The sequence below is a fragment of the Pteropus medius genome, unplaced genomic scaffold (genome assembly GCF_902729225.1).
Source record: "Pteropus medius unplaced genomic scaffold, Ma_sr-lr_union100, whole genome shotgun sequence".
NCBI lineage: Eukaryota > Metazoa > Chordata > Mammalia > Chiroptera > Pteropodidae > Pteropus > Pteropus medius.
In genome coordinates this window covers 36,792,156-36,813,111 of record NW_024344378.1, presented here as the reverse complement: position 1 = coordinate 36,813,111, position 20,956 = coordinate 36,792,156, and the positions used below count along the sequence as shown (strand labels likewise).

Here is a 20,956-nt window from a genome sequence, read left to right as displayed (position 1 = left end):
CATGTATGACTCAAAAGGATATGGTATGTGTTCAGGAAAAATTGTCGTTGCAAAACAAGGTGGAACTAAGAACCGTTTCTGTCAGCAGCAAGCTCAGAGACCAGAGCATTATTAGCTACACTAATGAAGCAGGTGTGTCAGCAAAGCTCTGTTGAAAAAAGAGGCTTGAGTGACACAGAGGACAGTTGGTCTGGGTGTGAAGAACCTGCTGTTACCACTGTGGTATCATGTGGCAGGAGCAACTCTTCTCTCTGGCAGCAGACATAGATCTTGTTCTAGCACTTGTCCATTCGTGGTTTCTCAGCAGAGACAGAGATACCACAGAACAAAATTTTCATTTACTCCACCCAAAAACACCTTTAAAGTATACCAAATTGTAAGTTTAATTAAAACCTTACTTTAATTAAACTCACAAAGTTCAATTAAACATTTTTAAAATTGTGCCTCCAAAGTCTGATCCCAGGGGCGTCTTGTAGTTTGTGGTTATGCTGGACCTGGGAGTATTTATTGGTAGAAGAATCCTTCCTCCTTAAAGGTCTTAACTTAAAAACTGAAGAGACTGAAAAGCTCTAATCCCGTACCATCCCAGACAGTAGCCAACTACAGGTGGCTATCTAGCACTTGAAATGGCTTGTATAAATTGAGATGTGCTGAAAATGTAAAATACACCAGATATATGAAAAATAGTAGCCCTCAAATATATATATATAATTTTTACACTGGTTACATGTTGAAATGGTAATATTTTGGATATACTGGCCTAAATATAACATTGTTAAAATTAATTTCACCTGTATCTTTTTCTTTCTTAGTGTAGCTTTGAGAAAATTTAAAATTACATGTGGGACTTGCATTATTTTTCTTTTTATCAGCACTGCTCTGGACAATGTATCAAGTTTATTTTACGCATCTCTTCAGTTTTAAAATCAAAACCATTGCTAAGTGTCACAAGAATGCTTTGAGGATATGTGAATTATGCTATAATTTTAAAATGCTAGTCGCTGTACTGGAACAAAATGTTCCTGAAGTTCTCCAAACAATGTATAATGCTAGGAAAATATTCTCTCACTTGTCATTACTTAACTTTCAGATGAAAGCAAATGAGATTTTAAGATAATACATTTTAGATTAAATAATTTTACTATTTTGTAAATTGAAGGGGGGAACGACAATTGATACTTATAATGTCACAAAAAATAAATTTTCCACAGCTTATCATCTATTTCAACAATATTTTAGAAACAGACTTCTCAGTTAAAAATTTCTATTTTGATTGATTTCTATTGAACTTACTTGTTTTTAATTTATCAGCCATGAGACAATAGTAATTTTAAAGTGTCAGGTTAGATTGTAGAAGCAATAGAGCACCGAAATAAGTAGCTTTACATTGTATACAGCACCATCTATTGGAGAAATTTATTAACAATCTTGAAAAATTCTGGAGGAAAAAGTAAAAACAAATCAGGATTGCGCTTGAGGTACAAAAAAAAAGCAAACCAAGAATATTAATCCGTAACATAATACTCACTTGTTTTCACATCCTTCCCTCACTTCTCTTCTTCAAGGAAGCCTTCCCTAAACCACAAACTAAGTTAGATCCACCTGGAAAAGAAGTCTACAACACCTGGCCTTTCTTCTTCTGTAACAAGCAGCTTCGAACTTTGCCATCTTTCTCGGTGGACCAGAAGTCCATGAGGGCAGAGACTGACTCTGCCACGTTGACAACCAGTATACTCAGTACAAATAACAGACTTTGGCACAGTGTTGTCACTTCATCATAATTTGTCGAATGCCTGGAGAAATGAGTGATGTGTATGCAGGCGTATGCCCCCACTTTTGGTGATATATTTCCTCAGTAATTCAGAGACCCAGACCTAAGAGAGAAAACAACTTTCTAAAGGAACCACATGGGGAAAGGAGGTCTAGGGAACAGAGGCAGGGCACATAATGATTAAAAGTTAGCTTTCTAACAATAACTCTAAGATAGGATTATCAAAAATTGTTTGGATTGCTAAAACTGAAGGGAAAAACAAACAGGTATATCATCGTTTCCAGATATTCTGCATCATTAACACTTAAAGCATTGTGCAAATCTGAATGACAAGGTGCCTACCTTGGGTAAAGATATAAAATAACGCTGATCCAGACAGACATAAAGGAGATGCCAGAAATGAATAAGAATATGACTTAAATTACTAAAATTATAGAGGTGAATGAGACCTCTCTTTACTACGCTTGCAACTTTCTGTGAATCTATAATTATTTTAAAAGTTGAAAAAAATTGAAAACTTTCATATTATGTTTACATTGAGGGAGAAGGGTCGTTATTTTATTTGAGGGTTTTTTTTTTCCTGTAACATCTTGGATGGGCTTGTTACAAAAGTTGCATATTCATATAGAGCTGAATTTTAATTCTAAAGGAGTGAAGTCTATAATTTTCTGAAATATTTTGGCAGATATTTTACAAGTACTCCTTTATATATTCTACAGCTAGAGTTAAATATTATGTATTTGTCTCGTGTTTCCTTCATTTCCCCCCAATTTATCTGATATTTAATTTTCTATATCTGGTGAATTTTTCCTTTAAAATGGAAAGAAATTAAAATGATAGCAATTCAGATTTATATACTGTAGAGAAACAAAACAGAGATAGTGTGACAGTTAAAAAAAAACCAGCCTTAGAATTGCCACAGACTGGCTCTCTGCCTCTCCTCTACTCCAAAGCTGTGAGACCTTGGAAAGAATATGGAACCTAAGTTATCATGTGACTAGAACTGTGCTGGTGGTTTTCTATCACTTATTTGTTACATCCACCCAGAGGAAACTCTCCTTATCCTGATCTTTAGACAAGGAATGTAGGACTCAGAGTTGCAGAACTTGTTCAAGGTCTAAGCTCACTGGTTGGGAAGCTGGATTTGAACCTGAGGCACCCGCCTCTAGTGGCTTTCCACAGACCCATGCTAGCTAGCGTGCTCTTTCAAATTATCACATCCTAAGGCTCCCTTTTTTATCCCACCCCTCAATAGCAAATACTCCTTTTGTGGAGAAATAAGCTGAGCAGAACATTCACCTGACTGGAAATTAAACCCTAAATATACAAATCATCCTTTGTGAAACCTTGTGGTTGTAGTCTTCTACAGACTATTAAAACACAGACCTGACCAGGTCACAAATAGCTTTCAGAAAACAAATTTAATGTAGGAAAGAGAGTCATGGGCCCATTGGTCCAAGTTACCGAGACATTTGATCATGTGCACGTAAGAGTGAGTCATGTAAGAGATCCAGATGATCATCTGAAAGCTTTAAGAGTGACTCATTTAGTGGGAACATGATTTCAGTTGTGTTATTTATGCTTCATTGTATTATGAGCTCCATAACCATTCATGTTTGCAAAGCATTTTATGGTCTTTATTACTCCGTTGGAAAATCTGTTACAGAGAATGCTGTGCCACCTTTTATAAATAAAGAAACTAATTGAGTTACAAGGTACTTACAAAAATTATCATTAATCAGTGAGGCAAAAAGCTGTAGAACATTAGCTTCTGCTTCTTGTATAGCATAAAGTACCACTATAATCAGGGCTCTCTGCTCAGAGTGGGCCAATAAGAAGTCATATTACCTTTTGGACCAGGGTATTTGCAAATCTATCTATTACTCGCCCATTTATCAATCACCACCTATGTGCCAGGTAGTCTGTAAGTCCATGTATGTTTGACTTCATCCCTTCTTCCCTACCTTGTTCCTAGACCTAAATTTTAATCTCAGCTCTAAAACAGACCAGTGAAATCAATTTGGGCAAGTCATTCAACCTCCTCTGAACTTCAGACACCTACTTTACCGTAATGCTGTGTGAGCCAAATGGTAATTGAGCTGCCACAGAGTAGACATGCAGTAAGTGTAAATTTTAACCTTCCTTCTGGCCAAAACTACCTATTTCAGAATGCACCTCTCTCTTTCCCTTTAATCTTTTTTTAGTGAAAACTTTACTAGTAACAGATTAAAAAGAGAGGAGAGAGGGATTCCAGGGACCTTTCATATTCTTTGTCATTATGAATCATCATGAAAGATAGAGCTCTTAATTCTTATGCCCTTTTCTCTAATTCTGTAGCCGTAGATATCTTTTTAAAAAAACAAAACCATATAAAAGTAATAAATATTTCTTATTGCCATATGAACTCCTCTTCTCATATCAAACAACCCTTGAGTGATTTCTCATAACATCTGGTTGTCATGTTTTCAATACTTTAGGTTCTGATTTTGTAAGGGCTGGCACATGGTGAGAGTGTACTGTGGCCTGACTACCCAAATATGTCAAGCCATAAAGTCACCTGAATTGAATGTGAAAAGCAGATTTTCAGCATCTACACCTGGCCTACCAATCCAGAATCTCCACAAGAGAAGTTTAGGAATCTGTGCTTTTAATATGTAGCACTGGTGTCCTTATGATCTGGCCAGTTTGGGGCACACTGCACTAGGGGCTAGATTCTCTGGGTACGAATGTGATATAGGCATCACATTTCTGCTACAGATTATTTTGTTGGGTTTATCTCTATATGTAAAGGGCTCTTGGTAATATATTCCAGCTTCCCGGCCTAAGTAATAGAACATTTTAAAATCTGAATACATATATTCAGTCCTGGAAAGAATATTGGCATTGTTCATTTTCATTACTTATTTGCCTAGAAATCTGACTTTTCTGATAACGGTAGTCTCCCCTTCTCCATGGTTTCGCTTTCCATGCTTTCAGCTACCTGCGGTCATCTTCAATCCGAAAATATTAAATAGGAAATTCCAGAAATAATTCTTAAGTTTTAAATTGCATGCCATTCTGAGTAGCGTGAGGAAATCTCACGCTGTCCCACCCAGAACATGAATCATCCCTTTGTCTATTGTGTCCACGCTGTATTTGCTGTCTGTCACTTTTCACTTAGTAGCAGTCTTGGTTATCAGAGAGAGACCACAGTCATATAACTTTTATTACAGCATATTGTTCATTGTTCTAGTTAATTATTACGTATTGTTGTTAATCTCTTATTGTGCCTAATTTATAAATTAAACTTTATCATTGTTATGTGTATATAAGAAAAAACATAAAGCTTCTCTTTACAAACCAGTATTTAAATAACTTCTTAAATAATTGTTACATTTATATTGAAGTATTTTAAGTACACATATCAACAGAACATAACGTGGTTAAGGGAATATATCTTTTCTCCATTTCATCTTGGGAATCTAAGTAATTCAAGAAGGCAGTGAACGTGTGTATGATTCTGCTCAAAGAATGGTGTAGAGGGCTCTAATGCCTAAAATTCCCATACTGCTTGTTCCTTTGGGTCAAGACTTATATTTAAAATACCTATTAAAATACATAGTGAAGGTCGATAAGCAGGCATGTTTTAATAGTGACAGAGGGATTGCTAAAAGCTTTAAAATAAAGTGGGTACAACCCAGGGCATCCCTGAACCATTGGCAAATCCTAAAAGATGTCAGAAGTCGAGTGTGGAGTTAGAAACCTGATCTTCTCCATTTACCCCCCATCTGCTGCATCTGAGATGTACACACTCACTTGATATTTGAGTTTAATGGCTTTAATGCTTTATCAAAGGTCATGTAGTATAACTGGGGCCAGGCCGCCTCTGCTACAGAAAGTACCAGTTCTTCCCAATCCTTTGCCATTACAGTTTCCAGGGGTGATACAGCTGTCTCTGCTTTAACCCCTCATAAAAGTATGTGCACACACCAATAACACTCACACACAAACAGATAAGAAGTACCTGTTTTTACCACAGGTCCCCCCAAAAGATGCCTCACTCTCTCTAGGAGGTCCAGATTGATCTTGAGTAAAGTGCATAGACAGGATACAGAGCTTTCTACGTGTTTAAGTAGAGTATCTGTCTTGTTTGAAGGAGGTAATTTCACGGCAGAGTCTTCTTAAACTACTTGCACTATGTGGAGTCCTAAGCCATTTCTAATGGAGTTTATAATCATGTTTGAGGCAGAAAGTAAAAAATCTCTGCTTAACTGACGATGATGTGCTGCACAGCAGCTTAAACAAATTACCAGAACTTTCCCCGTTGCAGCATGAGTTATGAACTCTGAGAATTTAGACTTTTTAAAATAAACCATATCATGGAAGGGGATATATATCTGCTCTGTATGGAAATCTTTTATTTTCTGTCAATTTCTGAATAGGTGAAAATGTCCTCAAAATATTTTTTTGAATAAAACTGTTTCCATTTTTCCATACTAACCTTTTTTAATTCTTTAGTTTTCTTTTTTGTTGTTGTTGTTGTTGTTTCACCAAGGATTCAGTATTTAGGTTTGGACAAAACAGAGGGTAATGAAATGGTTAATAAACAAAAAGGACCAAAATTCCAGTTCCATTTTTGATCAGGGTTGAACCCTGTTTCTCTCCTAGTTGACAATTAATTTGGTGCTCCCATCTCAGAGTATGGTGGGTAATCTTTAAGTGGGAAGATGTCACTGATCCAGTTACCTAACCATCATCTTACCAATCTACATATTTCTATCGGGAATAAGGCAGGATCTCAGCCCTGTGTCTCTAATAAAGGAAGCAGACGTGTTCATAGATCACAGGACATGTGCTGTATGTATCAGAGGTATGAAGAGCGTACGTGAGTAGCAAACAACAAAAACAAAACCAACAGCCCTCCCTGAAGTTGGGGCATATTCCGTTTATTTTGTAACAAGCGAAACCACCCCAGGAAAACCCAAAGGTAGTACTGTCTTGTTCCCCTCAGTCTTCTCACCTACTCCTCCGTTTTCTATCCTGCTGAAGTAACCAGGGCTAAGGGCCTAGAGTTTTTCTCTTACAGATTTTCCTTATAAAAATATACAAATGTGTAGCTTACATTTTCCCCCTTAAAAGGTTCATATTATGCGTATCGCTTCATGTCTTGCTTCTGTCCTCACTTTATACACTTTACACAGTAGTCAGTCACTACCTGCCCGACTCCCTGCTTCCCTCCGATACCTCCTCTGTTACCTCCTCAGAGAGGTATTTCCTGATCATCCATTTAAATAATAACCTCTCCTCCTCATTTCCCCTCCTTGGTCACATTCTATTTCCTCTCCTCTGTTTTTTACTTATTTGTTTAATGGTGTGTCCCCCCACCATTAGAAGGTAATCTCCATGTAAGCAATGTCTTTAGTTTGCTCTCTACTATATCTGCAGTGATTTGACCAGTGCTTGCACGTAGTGGGTCCTTAGTAAATACATGGAAAATGAATGACTCGGAATCATCCTATTGCCTAGCTGCAGGAGTGTCTAGAGTGTGAGTGAACCATGACTTTTAATCTAACCATTCCCTTATTGATGGGCATGCAGGCTCCTTCAAGTTTTAGTCATTACAAGCAATGATGCTTAGCATGTGCTTGTAAGAAAGATGTCAGAAAATGGAATTGCTGGATGAAGTGATAGAAACATTTTCGTTTTGAATAGATGATGCCCAATTGCATTGTCAAAAGATTGTTGTCATTCACACCTCACCTGCAATGAATGAAAACTCCCGAAATTTTCTCTGGACAAGATGTTATCAGTCTTTAATCTTACCAAGAAATGGGTATAGAAAGAGATGGCATCTTGTTTTAATTGGAATTTCCCTGTAAATTATCAGGTTTGAACATTTTAATATATGTTCATTGACCGTTTTTCAGCTTCTGTGAATTACCTGTTTGTAACATTTTGCCATTTTCTCTTGCGTTTCTCATCTTATCAACTTGTAACTGCCATTAGTATTGAGCATATTAATCCTTTATTTGTCATGTATGTGTGGCTTATTATCTTTCTCAGTCTACCTTTTGTCTTTCAAATTTACTGTTTTTGTCATAGAAAGCTTTCCACTTTTGTATAGTCAAAACTGCCGTATTAGACTTCTGAGTTTTCCATTTTTAGTAGGAAATTTTCTTCTAACTGAGGTCAGAATAGAGTCTCTTGATTATTTGGGGGAGTAGGGGTATAAAATATTTTAATTTTTTAAAAATCATTAAGTCTCTTGTCCAGATGGAATTTGTGTGTGTGTGTGTGTGTACTGATTTGGCTTTGTTCTTCCAAATAGAGTTTCAATTATGTCAGCACCATCTTTTAAGTAAGCCATCTTTCCCCCATTGATTTGAAGTTTAAATATATGACTTTGATTTAAATATATTCATTTAAAAACATAATACGCATATAAAAGTAGATATGTATGGACTTACATATATACTCTGTGTGTATATGTAATATGTGTGTATGTGTACACATACAGAAATTTGAATCTATTTCATGATTCTCTATTCTTGTCCCCTTGACCTATTTGTCTATTCATATATATAATATACGTATTATATTCTTATATGTCTGTATATATAACTGTTTTATTATGATGCTTGTGGGTAAGTTTTTAAATCTTATAAGATAAATTCTCCCTCACAAATCTACTTTTCTGGAATGCTCTTGGCTAGTCTCAAATAGTATTTCATATGCTTTTTAAAATCATTTATTTTAATTAAACCTACCAAAATGCTGTATAAAATCTGGCTTTTGAAAGAAGATGCATCTGACTGCACTATAGGGGATGGTCTGGAGTAAGGGGAGGTAGTGGTGGAAATGGTAGGAGGCGGTCTCAGTAATCCAGGCAAGCCGTAGTAGGGCCTGAACAAGGGGGTGGCAGGAGAGCAAGCCATTCCAATGCACATAGAGTCAACTGGATGTTGACCTTTAGATGTGAAGTACAAGGTACAGGAGAATGAGTCAAAGCTATTGAACTGGAGGACTGAACAACCTGTAGACCCTTTCCAAGAGTTAGGACTGCAGGGCAAGAAGTATGTTTGAAGGTAGACAGAAGGGAAGAAGATGTATCTATATGTAGAAAGGCTGAGTTGACATAGAAGGGCCATTGGTGGGAGACAGAAATTGGTGATGGTGTTACTAAATCACTTGGGTAATTAAAAAAAAAATTAAAGAGGTTTTTAAATTAAGTTTAAGAGCCTTTCAGACATATGTTTCACTTTCTTGTGGGGGCCCTACTTTTTTCTGACTCATTCCTAGTTTTGGCAGCTTGAGGGAAGATTATTGTAGATAATCACAAGATGAAGTATTCCTTCTTAAAGAGTAGAAGCTTGTCCATATATGGTAAAATGTCAGTTTTTGAAGACGTTTCTCTTCAGTAGAAATATTTTTCTACAAATACTGATGTAAATACCTTTATAATATTTTTGCAAAGCTTGATATTATTTTAAGGTCACTATAGTTTTCTATTTATCATTAAAACTCTCCTTAGACTACGGAATATAAATAATTTTAACTATCAGAATTACATATCAGTTCATCTCAAGGTATTGTGTAAATCATCTTATTCTCACAGCTTTTTCATTCATTTGTCTTTTCAGAACTGGATAGCCCAGAAGAGCTAGGGAAAAAGCGTATCTGCAGGATTATCACTAAGGATTTCCCCCAGTATTTTGCAGTGGTTTCACGGATTAAGCAGGAAAGCAACCAGATTGGTCCTGAGGGTGGAATTCTGAGCAGCACCACTGTGCCCCTCGTCCAGGCTTCTTTCCCAGAGGGTGCTTTAACCAAAAGAATTCGAGTGGGCCTCCAGGTAATGTTCACAAAAGTTGTTTTCCTTAGTACATGGAGAGAGCGTGTAAGCAAGTTTTGCTCTAGAAACAGTTGTCATAATTCATCTTAATGACATTGCTAATCAAAGCATTAGGCCATTTTGGGAATGAGTAAATATTGATTCCCAAATATTTGGGAATCAGTATTTCAAATGGAAAGAATTGCAAGTTAGCTTAATGGCTTATATTTGAAAGGTACATATTTGGGGGGTTTCTGCGTAAAAGCTAGTTTCTGATGAAAGATCTTTTTTTTTTTAACTCTACATTATTGGTCTCAGTATGTATAGCAACAGAAGCACCAAAGAGCAAATATACCATTAAAAGAACAACCCATATTTGATTTGGTTTATAATATGCTACCTCATAAAAAATCAGCAATAGTGAAACTTGCAAGCTTTCAAATTTTGGTTTAAGTAACTTGTCAATGCTGGGTTTTATCCAAACCAGTTGGAATTTGTTTTGGTTTGGAAAGCTGACTGAAAATCTTGGCAAGAATGAATGGTCTTTCATGTATTTACGCAATTCAGTTAGACTGAACCAGCACTTTTTTTTCTTATCAAATAAGAAAAGTAACCTGAAATAACTTAATTTATGTTGTTAATTAATATAGTAATTAATAGTTTTACTGAAAGTTCATGTTCTGCTTCTGAGGCTGGCTTCTCATGCCCGAGCAGTTGGATTTTTAAGAGCCGAGCACTCCTAGTCCTGGAAATGCCTTCTGTAAACACTTGGAGCTAAAGCTCCCTTACATTTCAGTGGTATGAAGTTCCCTCCAACTGTCTCCCATATTGAATATTTTACCAAATAGCAAAGAGACCAAAGGAAGAAGTTAGGCTTGATAGGCCAGAACTGAAATCCTTTCAAATCCTTTTTGGTTCCTCTGAAAACCTCAATTTTTACATGAAGACAGGTTGCCTTTTTAATGTTTTACTGAATATCTTGCATAGGTTTAAAATATATTGGACTCAGCATTTGTTGTCTTTTATGTTGGATTAGACTGAGAGGCTCCTCTGCTGTGAGATTCGATTCCCTCTTTCACACTTCTGTGGTCTATTGGGGAAAATACTCAGGCCAATTGATTCCTGCTACAGTGACAGGTTGTTTGGGGATTTGTTTATTTGTTTTTTTATGCCTTCCTGAAATGGTGAGAAAAGATGAAGAGGAAAGACATTTTATTGGTCGTATTTTTTGTTTTTTTCCTCTTCATGTAAAGAGTCAACTTTCAAAAAAGGCAACTGCGTTAAGAGAAAAATGCCCACTTTCCTTTCTCTTCTCTAGGCTCAGCCTGTTCCAGATGAAATTGTGAAAAAGGTCCTTGGAAACAAAGCAACCTTTAGCCCAATTGTCACTGTGGAACCAAGAAGAAGGAAATTCCATAAACCTATCACAATGACCATTCCAGTGCCCCCACCCTCAGGAGAAGGTGTATCCAACGGATACAAAGGGGATACAACACCCAATCTGCGCCTTCTCTGTAGCATTACAGGTGTGGTTAAGTTGTTGCTGTACTTTCTATTCCGTACAAAGATATAAAGTCTTTGAAACTTCCATGCCAACATTCTGCATAAAAGAGCAGTTTTTTTTTTTTTTTTTTACTTGTCCGTCACTTCATTTCTGTTCTCCCTGTAATCATTTCTTTAAGGTGTTGATATCATGGCTCATTTAAAATTCAGTAATATCATTTTCCTGCTATTAAGTTTAATACTAATAATGGCATCTTTTAAAGTTATTGAGGTATTATTGAATCTGCTGGAGCATTTAGGTAATCTCTCATTGACCTAGACAGAGGTGACAGACCCAGCAACACCCTTTAGACTATAGGAAATTGGGTGGACTTTGCGGGGAACAGAGCTCCCACACAGCACCGAAGTAAGGGAGAGCAGAAGCAGAGTTCATGCTTCCTCTCACCTACTCCCTTAATGAGTGTAATCTAATAGACTAAATATTCAAGGTTTAGGAGAATACATTTTGTGATGAGCACCTGGAGTCCAGGTTGAGTTTTTTGGGGTTTTTTTGTTTTATTTTGTTTTTAAGAGTAATTTTAATGACCGATTTCCCCTTTTGCCCTGGAACATTGATTCAGGCAGTACGAATAAACTACTTTCTAACTTTCTTGATAGTTTTTGCCGTTTTAAAACTTAAAAAATAAAAGAATTATATTGTCTATCTGAGATGACAAATCTTTACACTTATAAAATGCACTCATAAACTATGGTTACTCCAATTGTAAGCCATTCATTAGTACCCAGAGAAACAGAAAAGTAAATTTTTAAGAAATCTAATAATATCTTAGAAGGAGATCACTATAAGCCTTTAAAAGTATAAAAGGAGAATAGAGAGGAAAGCCACCTTTAGTACATGTCATTAATCGAAAGTGTCAAAGTTTTGCAAGTTACTGGCTATGTGAGAACAGGATGACGATGCAAATGTTACAGGGAGCATCTCCCATAATAAAGTTGACATATCTGCTGTTGTTCTCTCAGGAGGCACCTCACCTGCTCAGTGGGAAGACATCACAGGAACTACTCCTTTGACATTTATAAAGGACTGTGTCTCTTTTACAACCAATGTTTCAGCCAGGTATGGAAATAAAGGATTCAAAAAGCACTAAGGAATTAGTTTTATTACCTTTTGGAAAGTAAAGACAGTTGTGTTCAATACCAAAATGGTATTTTTTTTTACAATTTTGATGGTAAAGTTGGATCTAACTCAGAAATTTAAAATTCACTGACTTTTAAATTTTAAATCCAATTCTCACAAAAAGCTAAACTTTATTCCTCCAGTAGAAGTCCTTAGCAACTGTTATTCATAAATACTGATAGGATTTTTCTCCCATAAAATTACTACTCCTTTCAATGGTAAAGTAATAGATTAAAAACTCATAAGCAAGAGTAGAAAGGAAGGCTTATTATCATGAGTATGTGTAAGAGATTAATAAGAAAGAAAGGGAAAAAAATTCTTAGCATTTTTTTAGCAAAATTACAACAAATAATAAATGTAGAGTTTTCTGTGTTTGATAAACAGAGTAAACATCCTTGTTTGTTTAGATGAACAAGTTAATGTTTTGGTTTAGTTCCCTTTATACTCTAATTTTGCTAATGGTGATTTTATTTAGAGATTTAACATTTAAATCACTTCATTTTCATACTTTTGTTTTGGTTTGATTTTGTTTTTATCAGATTTTGGCTTGCAGACTGCCATCAAGTTTTAGAAACTGTGGGGTTAGCCACGCAACTGTACAGAGAATTAATATGTGTTCCATATATGGCCAAGTTTGTTGTTTTTGCCAAAATGAATGATCCTGTAGAGTCCTCCCTGCGATGTTTCTGCATGACAGATGACAAAGTGGACAAAACTTTAGAGCAGCAAGAGAATTTTGAGGAAGTTGCAAGAAGCAAAGATATTGAGGTACCTCGTTCAGAACAAGTTCATTCAATTCTATTCCCCAGATGCAGGGTTTTATTTTGAGACCATAATTACACTCACTATAAATGTCAAGTACATTATTAATTTTAGTTTTTGTTTAAAAATTTTGATATAGATTCATTCCTAAATTATTTTAAGTGTTTTTGAGGTGATCTTAGTTGGTTAAAATGTAGTACTAATGAATCGAAGTCATGGTCTCCATTTTCCAAAAGCTACTTGAGTTATCTTATTTTCATGGTCACTGTCTATACACATCACCATGATTTTCCTTTTTCAAATGCAGCCATCAGGTAAGAGTCAAAAAAAAACGAACAGACAAACAAACCTTTTGAAGTCTATCTGAATAAACCTTCCTCAAACATGTTTGAAGTTGCTAGAATAGAAATATATAATTATGTCTTGTATATGTCCATGATATAGTTTCCAATCACAGTTACTGAATTGTGAGCCAATGGAGTTATTTTTATGGCATATGGAACCATAAAAATAATTTCCTAATACGGAGATAAATGTGACATAGAAACATGTCATTATTTCAGTGTTATGTGACTTCAAATCTCAAAATTTTTTCAATTAAAATTAACATTAAATTATGTATTTTTTTCTCTAAAAGGTTCTAGAAGGAAAACCTATTTATGTTGATTGTTATGGAAATCTGGCCCCACTTACCAAAGGAGGACAGCAACTTGTTTTTAACTTTTATGCTTTCAAAGAAAATAGACTGCCATTTTCCATCAAGGTAAATCATCTTCAACAGAGACTCCGTGAATTTTTTTTTAAATGCTCTTAGAGAATTAAAAGAAAAGATTCTAATGATTTATTCAGTTTGAAATATCTCACCAAACTCAAATTCATAAGAACAAGGTCAGATTTTGTCCTAGTTCTATCTGAGTGTACTTTCCAGCTAGGAAAGCTTTATAATTTGTTAAAAGAGTCTTTACCTTTTAGACAGCTAATCATTTATGTTTAAGCAAATGTTTATAAGACCAAACAATCTAGAATAATTACATGCATCATATCTGGTTAACGCTCAGTAATCATATAATGGATGAAACTGAAATTCAGTATTCAGGTTTCATTTTCATTTCTGATGGAGCCCAGGGACATTCTGGAGAGACCATCTTCCCTCTCAGAGAACAGAAGGACATAGGACAGTTGTTTTATTGTCATTATTACTTGCTGCTATTATTGTTGCTAAAACTGAGGCTTTGAAAAAACGAAATTATTAGACAGGAAGAAAATGCACATTACTCAGACTGTACATGGATTGTCGGGATAAGAGAAGCAGACACAACAGTCCTGTGTTTAGACTAGGAATTGGACATTCTAAATCTTGCTGAGTTTAAATGTGACCACCTTTGTTGACATGTAATTGTTATCATCATCTTTTCCCCTTTTCCTGCCTCTTAAAGGGCTCCATAAAACAAACATGCTTAACTCTTGTACAGACAGGAATCCTCAGAAAAGTCTTTCCATAACTGTCAACTACATAAATTCTTCTAGATTAGAGACACCAGCCAAGAGCCCTGTGGTCGTCTGTCGTTTCTGAAAGAACCAAAGACAACAAAAGGACTGCCTCAAACAGCTGTTTGCAACTTAAATATCACTCTACCAGCACATAAAAAGGTATCTTTTAATACTGGTTTATTTTAACTTTCTTTCCCTGGTCTTGAAGAAGTGGGCCCTTGGTATGCAATTAAGGAATGCTTTGTAACATGATTAAAGCTCTTGAAACTCAAGTTTTATTAGTCTTTTTGTGTAGATTGACTAAGTCTTGTTACTGTGGTGTCTAATTTTTATGGTTTGTATGATGGAGTCCTCTGTTTATTGCTTCTGCTTCTGCTGGTAGTGCATAGATTTTTATGCTTTCAAATAACATCACATTAATTTGCCATGGATGTACGGCTCTTGATATTTTTCGTTGGCTTCTTTTGATTTGCTTTGCCTTCTAAATCAGCTTGCATTTTGTGCTCCCTACTGAGTCCTTTTCATATCCTGATATTCTTTTCCCTGCTGTCCATTATAATATTCCTTGTCTCTGCAATGCATCTTGGAACCAAAAGGAGACAGAGTCAGATCAAGATGATGAGGTAATATGAATACTTCTGCTTTTACTCTTATCAGAGATAGAATAGAAATTAAATCTGTGTAAAAGAAATTGCAGAGGGCTGAAGTGTGGGAAATGTATTACATTTTTGCAGATCCTAAATTAAATGAGGTAGAGGGCAAATATTTTTGTTAAAGAATTGTCACTCTTCCTCCGCATATACATGAGTACCTCAGTACATTCAGTAAAATCATAATCCAGCTAATGATTTAAAAAGATGAACTAAAAATCTTTAAACATTTTTAAATGTGATAATTGGCATATATAAATAAATATACATTTGTGCATAGTTTCACTTAGTATCAATTATGTTACAACTTTTAAATCAAGATCATGAGTAATATATGAAATTTTATTATACAAATCAACTTATGTTTTATGTAATGTAAATAAATACGTGCTCCATGGCTATTGATAAACACTTTATATTTAGAGAAATATATCTTGGCCAATTTTTACAGGTATAGTTCAATTATGCTTTGATTGGATTTTTCCTTATAAGTTATCTCCTAACATTTCTTCAAGTTAGATGATAATTGGATTTTTAACTCACATCTCAATAATAATAAATAGAATTAGCAGGCTTAAGACTCAGAAACATTATTCCTAATAAAGCCATTAACCTGTTTTGAATCTCCTCATCTATTCTTTAAGCCTATTAACATACAGAAACAACAGCAGTAATCAGAATAATAAACTTTGTGTGCCTTTTTCCCTGGAATGTACTCACATAGAGTGAGTGTACATTGTGATATATGTGCTTTCAATATGAGTGAATTCGGGAAAATTTACTGCTCAGCATCAGAAGTCTCTGTAATGCTCGTCTTTTATTTGTAGTTCCCTGTAGTCTGCTGTGTTGGTGCTCATATATTTGATAAATGATGGTTATTTGTTTGAGACATTGAGGTGGGGTTGTAGAATCACATTTTCACAAGGAAAATCAAATCCATAAGAAGAAAAATAAGGATAAACAAGATATCAACATAACATTCTACAAAACGTTTCTAAACTGTGAAAATCACAGGGAAGTTGGACATGGTCCTTGTTTTTCTTTTTCAGACCGAGAAAGCAGATAGACGACAGAGCTTTGCATCTTTAGCTTTACGTAAGCGCTACAGCTACTTGACTGAGCCTGGAATGAGTGAGTTTTCTAACACATTTACTAATTTATGTGTATTTTTACAAGAAGAGGCATTTTTTTCTATACAATCTGAATTTGGGGGTCATTTGAAAACCGGTGACAAAAGAAAAATTGCCTGCAAGAAAACTTTATCATGAAATCTAATATATTGTGCATACTTGAAGATTTGAGGCCCAAACACCCCTAGATCATGGCTTCGAAACAGTTTTTTTTTTTAAGCCATTAACTATTTTTTTATTTAGAAATATCTATTGCTTGTCTTTAAAGACCTTGATTTCACTTTGTTAATTATGCTAGGAGATAATGTAAGATATTGCTTTAAATCTGTGCTCAAAAGAGAAAATATTTACTTTTATATATGTAGGATGGTAGAAAGGATGATAAAGTAAGTTCAATGTCACCTCATTTTCCTTCATGTAGGTAGGTCATTATATCTTAGTCCTGAATCTTTTTCTTCCCATTTTGAAAGAATTGCATCTTCCTACCTTCTTGAGGTAGCATTTGTTTACTGATTCATTTCCTCCTTTCCCTTCTCTCTCCCTCCCTCTGCCCACTCCCCCTGCCCTTTGTTAAATATCAGTTCTAAGGCTGGTCTTCACTAGACTGGTTAAACTCTTTCTTATATCAGTGATTGTTTTGGTTCATTGTTAACTGGCTTGCAAGTACCAAGCTATAGATTCATTCAGTTTATCCATTCATATTATCTCTCTTTCTGCCCCTCCTTCCTCTCTCTCCATCCCTCATTCTTATGAGTATCACGTCTCACCTCTGGGGATCACTGCAACCCTCAAGATAACCCCTCCACCAATGGGGAACTAAGAGTATGAGAGCAGCACTGTGTTTGACTTAGCAGTGCCACTTTAACCATCAGAGAAATATTTATACAAAAGATGATTTTCAAATTAGTGAATCACTTCTAGCTATTTCCCATTACTCACAGTGACTTGAGTTTAGGGCTTATTGAAAATTTGTCAAAGAGCCACAACTTTGGTTTTTCCCACCTCTTCTGAATTCTGGTTTCTGTGGGCCAACACAAGATCTAAAGTGTGCAGACGGAAATTACTACTTAGCTCCAGTGGTCTTAGCAGAATCTGGAGTCTGGCTCCTTGACTACGAGGGACCTTTTATATTCAGACACAAAACGGGGAGCATAAGAGAAATGAAGCTGTATTATACTCATGAATGTTGTTGCAGATGTCAGTTTTTCCCTCTAGCATATGATTTTCCCAAAATCATAAAGGCTGAAATTAACTCCCATTTAAACTATAAAGCAGGGAAGGTATGCGTGTGTGTAACTAGGTGGTTTTTCAATACAAGTAAATTTCCTAGTTAGAAGTTTTCCTTGGAATACTTCTAACAAAGCCCTCACTGGGTAGCTGGCTGAGACTCTCAGGCAATATTCTTAAGCTTTGGACAGGGTCAATGGACCAGCTACTTTAGGCCAGAGGTACTCTGGGCAGGTGGACTCCCATCCGATTCTGGCCTCTAAGGACTTGTTTGGGGGAAATGTGAGTTATTAGGTCAGATGTGTGCTAAGTCAGTTGAATTTTCCCACTTATGAAAAGTGTTGCTACTTTTAGAGTAATATCAATTAAGGTATATGTAGCTCGTCTTCCTTGACTTTTGATAGAAGAAAGAGGGTACTTTTCTCTGCTTTATGAAAGAGAGCATAAGGATGGTAAACAGAGGAATGGAAAGGACTAAGAGGAGCTAAAAGAAAACTAAGAAAATGGTCATGGCCCCTGAATTGGTGTCAGAATTATGAGTGAATGCAACTTTTACCTTACCACCCTGTCCTTTCCAACCCACCCCCCTACCAAAAAAAAAAAAAAATTATGGTGTAATTTAGTGCCTGATATCCAGAAATTCCCTTTGGTATAAAGAGTATCACAAAATGTGTCATTAAAGCATAAAATGTGTAACTGATCAGTGAGTTGGATGCTTGGTGCAAAGTATAAAACCATAGACGTAGTGCAGAAGACTTCTTTGCTTGATGGAACTCGGTGGTTACAGGGAAATACTTTGCCTCCTTCTAATAGTTATAAAAATAAATTCTCTCGAAACATTGGACTGAGCCCAAATCACTGAATTGAAGAATCATCAAACCTTCCAATTGCAGTGTCGTGTTTCTAATGGAGTGAAGCAATGTAATATTGAGAATTATGGCTAACAGGGGTAATGAATGGGTGAGATTTTCCTTAGTTCTTCCACTTTTCTTTAGAATAATATGTAAGCCCAGAAAAAAGATATGTTCTGAATGTTTGAATTTAAATGTACACTAGGAATGAAAATCTTCACTCTTGTGGGAGTAGCTGCTAATCCAAGGACTGGATTGTAGCAGTGGCACGTGCACAGCATGAAGAGGAGCATAAAAGATGAAGCAGATTCTCATTTCCTCTTCGCGTTATTATTCTGAACCAGTGCTTTCTGGGAGCGAGACTGTACTCAACTTTGACATAAACGTTAGCCCTTGGCAGGCATTCCAAATCTCTGTGCCCGGCTTGGTTTGTTCGGTAGAGCTGTAGAAGTAGAGAGGACTAAGTGTGTGTTTGCTGTCCCCCAGCGAGCGTGTTGACATCATTTGTGTGCTTCTTGTCCCATTGCCAGAAGAACGCTGGTAGTAAATCTGTCTTTCCTAGTGGTAGGTCTACCCTCATGGTTCTCCAGTGTTTGGGGTATCCATGAGTCCCATGAATATTCTGGGAAAGTACCAGAATTGGTACCTCTGCCACTGATAAATATATATACAGAAAAGTACTATATCCCACTGTAGATACTTACATATGGGGTGTTAAAAATATGAATATGCTTTTTTAGATTTCTCCCATGATACCTTTTGAGAATTAAAAGTATAATAGATTATGAAAAAATACGAAATAAACTATGTGCTGTTATCCATAATGAAGATAACACCAGACATGGATAGATTTATTTACAGATGTATTTTTAATATGCAGTATTAAATTTATTTTCCTAAAATCTCAAAAGGTACCAAGACTTCACATCTCATGGAAAAAGTGTACTCTTCTTTCTAAATGCTCTTGTGAAAGTATTTTTAAAGTTTATATATCGTGCATACTATGGCATAAAAATTGTATTACTTCATTGGCTTGTTTGCCATGATATTTGCGCATGACAAAAATGTTTTCAGTTGCTTTGCTTGCTTATGGTAACCATGAGCCATATTTTTTATTTTTTTTTCCCCTTCGTGTGTATGTACACATGCATTTTAAAATCATTTCATATTACATTTTCTTTTTTTCTCACCAAAAGGAATATACTGCATGGAAAAGACAAATGCAAACATTCCTTTTCTTTGTTTGTTTGTTTTTTTTTTAATTGACTCAGAAAATTTCTTGCTCTTATTGGCTTTTTATGGGTGTGAAGCATAACCGAATTGTGCATGGAAGATACAGATTTAAAATCCAGTGGCTTCACAGTCTGCACATCAGTTGCCTGTCACTTAACAGTTATTTTGGATTCTGCATGAAATAGGCTTGAGTGGTTTTCTAAAAAAGACTTTTAGATATTTAATGTATAGCCACACACAGTGATATGGTTTTAAGTAGGTGCAATCTGTATCACCAAAAGGTTCGAGGAGAGGGAACATTAGAAATTATTAAATGAGAGCTTTATGGTTGCACAAGACAAGTACCTATACAGGCAAAACAGAACGGCACTGATATTTCAAAAGCAGCACATAAGAAAGTCAATAGGAAGTAAGGGAACAGTTTTCCATTGTGGTTATTTTTCTCATCACTAATTCTTTCCTCATGTTTTCTGTTTTCCATTGTTGGCCTATTTGGTTGCGATGTGCTTTTTCTGTCTTTCACATTGCTCTGTATTTTTATTTATTTTATTTTAACTTTGGATTAGTTATGTCTCTAGAGGTTTTTTTTTTTCTCTTAATTGTTCCTTTTGCCTCTTCCATTCTAAATCATGCAAACAATTGTACTTGCTTTTGTAATATTTCAAAGTTTACTGACCAATTTTTTTCTCTGGTCTCTCTGTTTCTCAACCATTTTTGTTGATTTTTGTGTTTGATTTCATTTTTAAATTTAAGAAACAGTTGAACGGAGTGCAGGAGCAACAAGATCCCTCCCCACCTCTTACTCATACAAGCCATTCTTTTCTACAAGACCATTCCAGTCCTGGACAACAGCTCCGATTACAGTGCCCGGGCCAGCCAAGTCAGGCTTCACTTCCTTATCAAGTTCTTCCTCTAATACGCCTTCAGCTTCTCCACTAAAATCAATTTGGTCTGTTTCGACTCCTTCTCCAATCAAATCCACATTAGGCGCATCAACTACATCTTCAGTTAAATCCGTTAGTGATGTGGCATCTCCTATTAGATCCTTTCGGACAATTTCTTCGCCAATAAAAACAGTGGCGTCACAATCTCCATACAATATCCAAGTTTCCTCTGGTAGCCTGGTTAGAGCTCCCACAGTCACTGAGGCCTCTTCGCCTTTAAAAGGGCTGGCATCCAATTCTGCATTTCCCTCTCGAACCTCTCCAGTGACTACGGCAGGGTCTCTTTTGGAGAGGTCATCAATTACTATGACACCCCCAGCCTCCCCCAAATCAAACATTAATATGTATTCCTCAAGTTTGCCATTTAAGTCAATTATTACATCAGCGGCGCCACTTATATCTTCGCC

General features: G+C 35.9%; 1 protein-coding gene across 24 annotated transcripts in view; it reads left to right on the top strand.

Moving 5' to 3' along the window:
* The window catches only part of ANK3 (ankyrin 3), a 563,084-nt gene that overhangs the window by 505,252 nt on the left and 36,876 nt on the right, over positions 1-20,956 (top strand). For 20 of the 24 annotated variants that reach the window (XM_039871876.1, XM_039871871.1, XM_039871870.1 and 17 more), the window contains 7 exons: positions 9,391-9,602; positions 10,900-11,107; positions 12,105-12,201; positions 12,801-13,029; positions 13,661-13,786; positions 14,551-14,673; positions 16,214-16,295. In XM_039871876.1, coding sequence (XP_039727810.1) covers positions 9,391-9,602; positions 10,900-11,107; positions 12,105-12,201; positions 12,801-13,029; positions 13,661-13,786; positions 14,551-14,673; positions 16,214-16,295 — 1,077 coding nt within the window. Of the gene's footprint in view, positions 1-9,390; positions 9,648-10,899; positions 11,108-12,104; positions 12,202-12,800; positions 13,030-13,660; positions 13,787-14,550; positions 14,674-16,213; positions 16,296-18,862; positions 18,866-20,956 lie in introns of all 24 variants that reach the window. The other 4 variants (XM_039871866.1, XM_039871867.1, XM_039871869.1 and 1 more) reach the window with 1 other exon arrangement.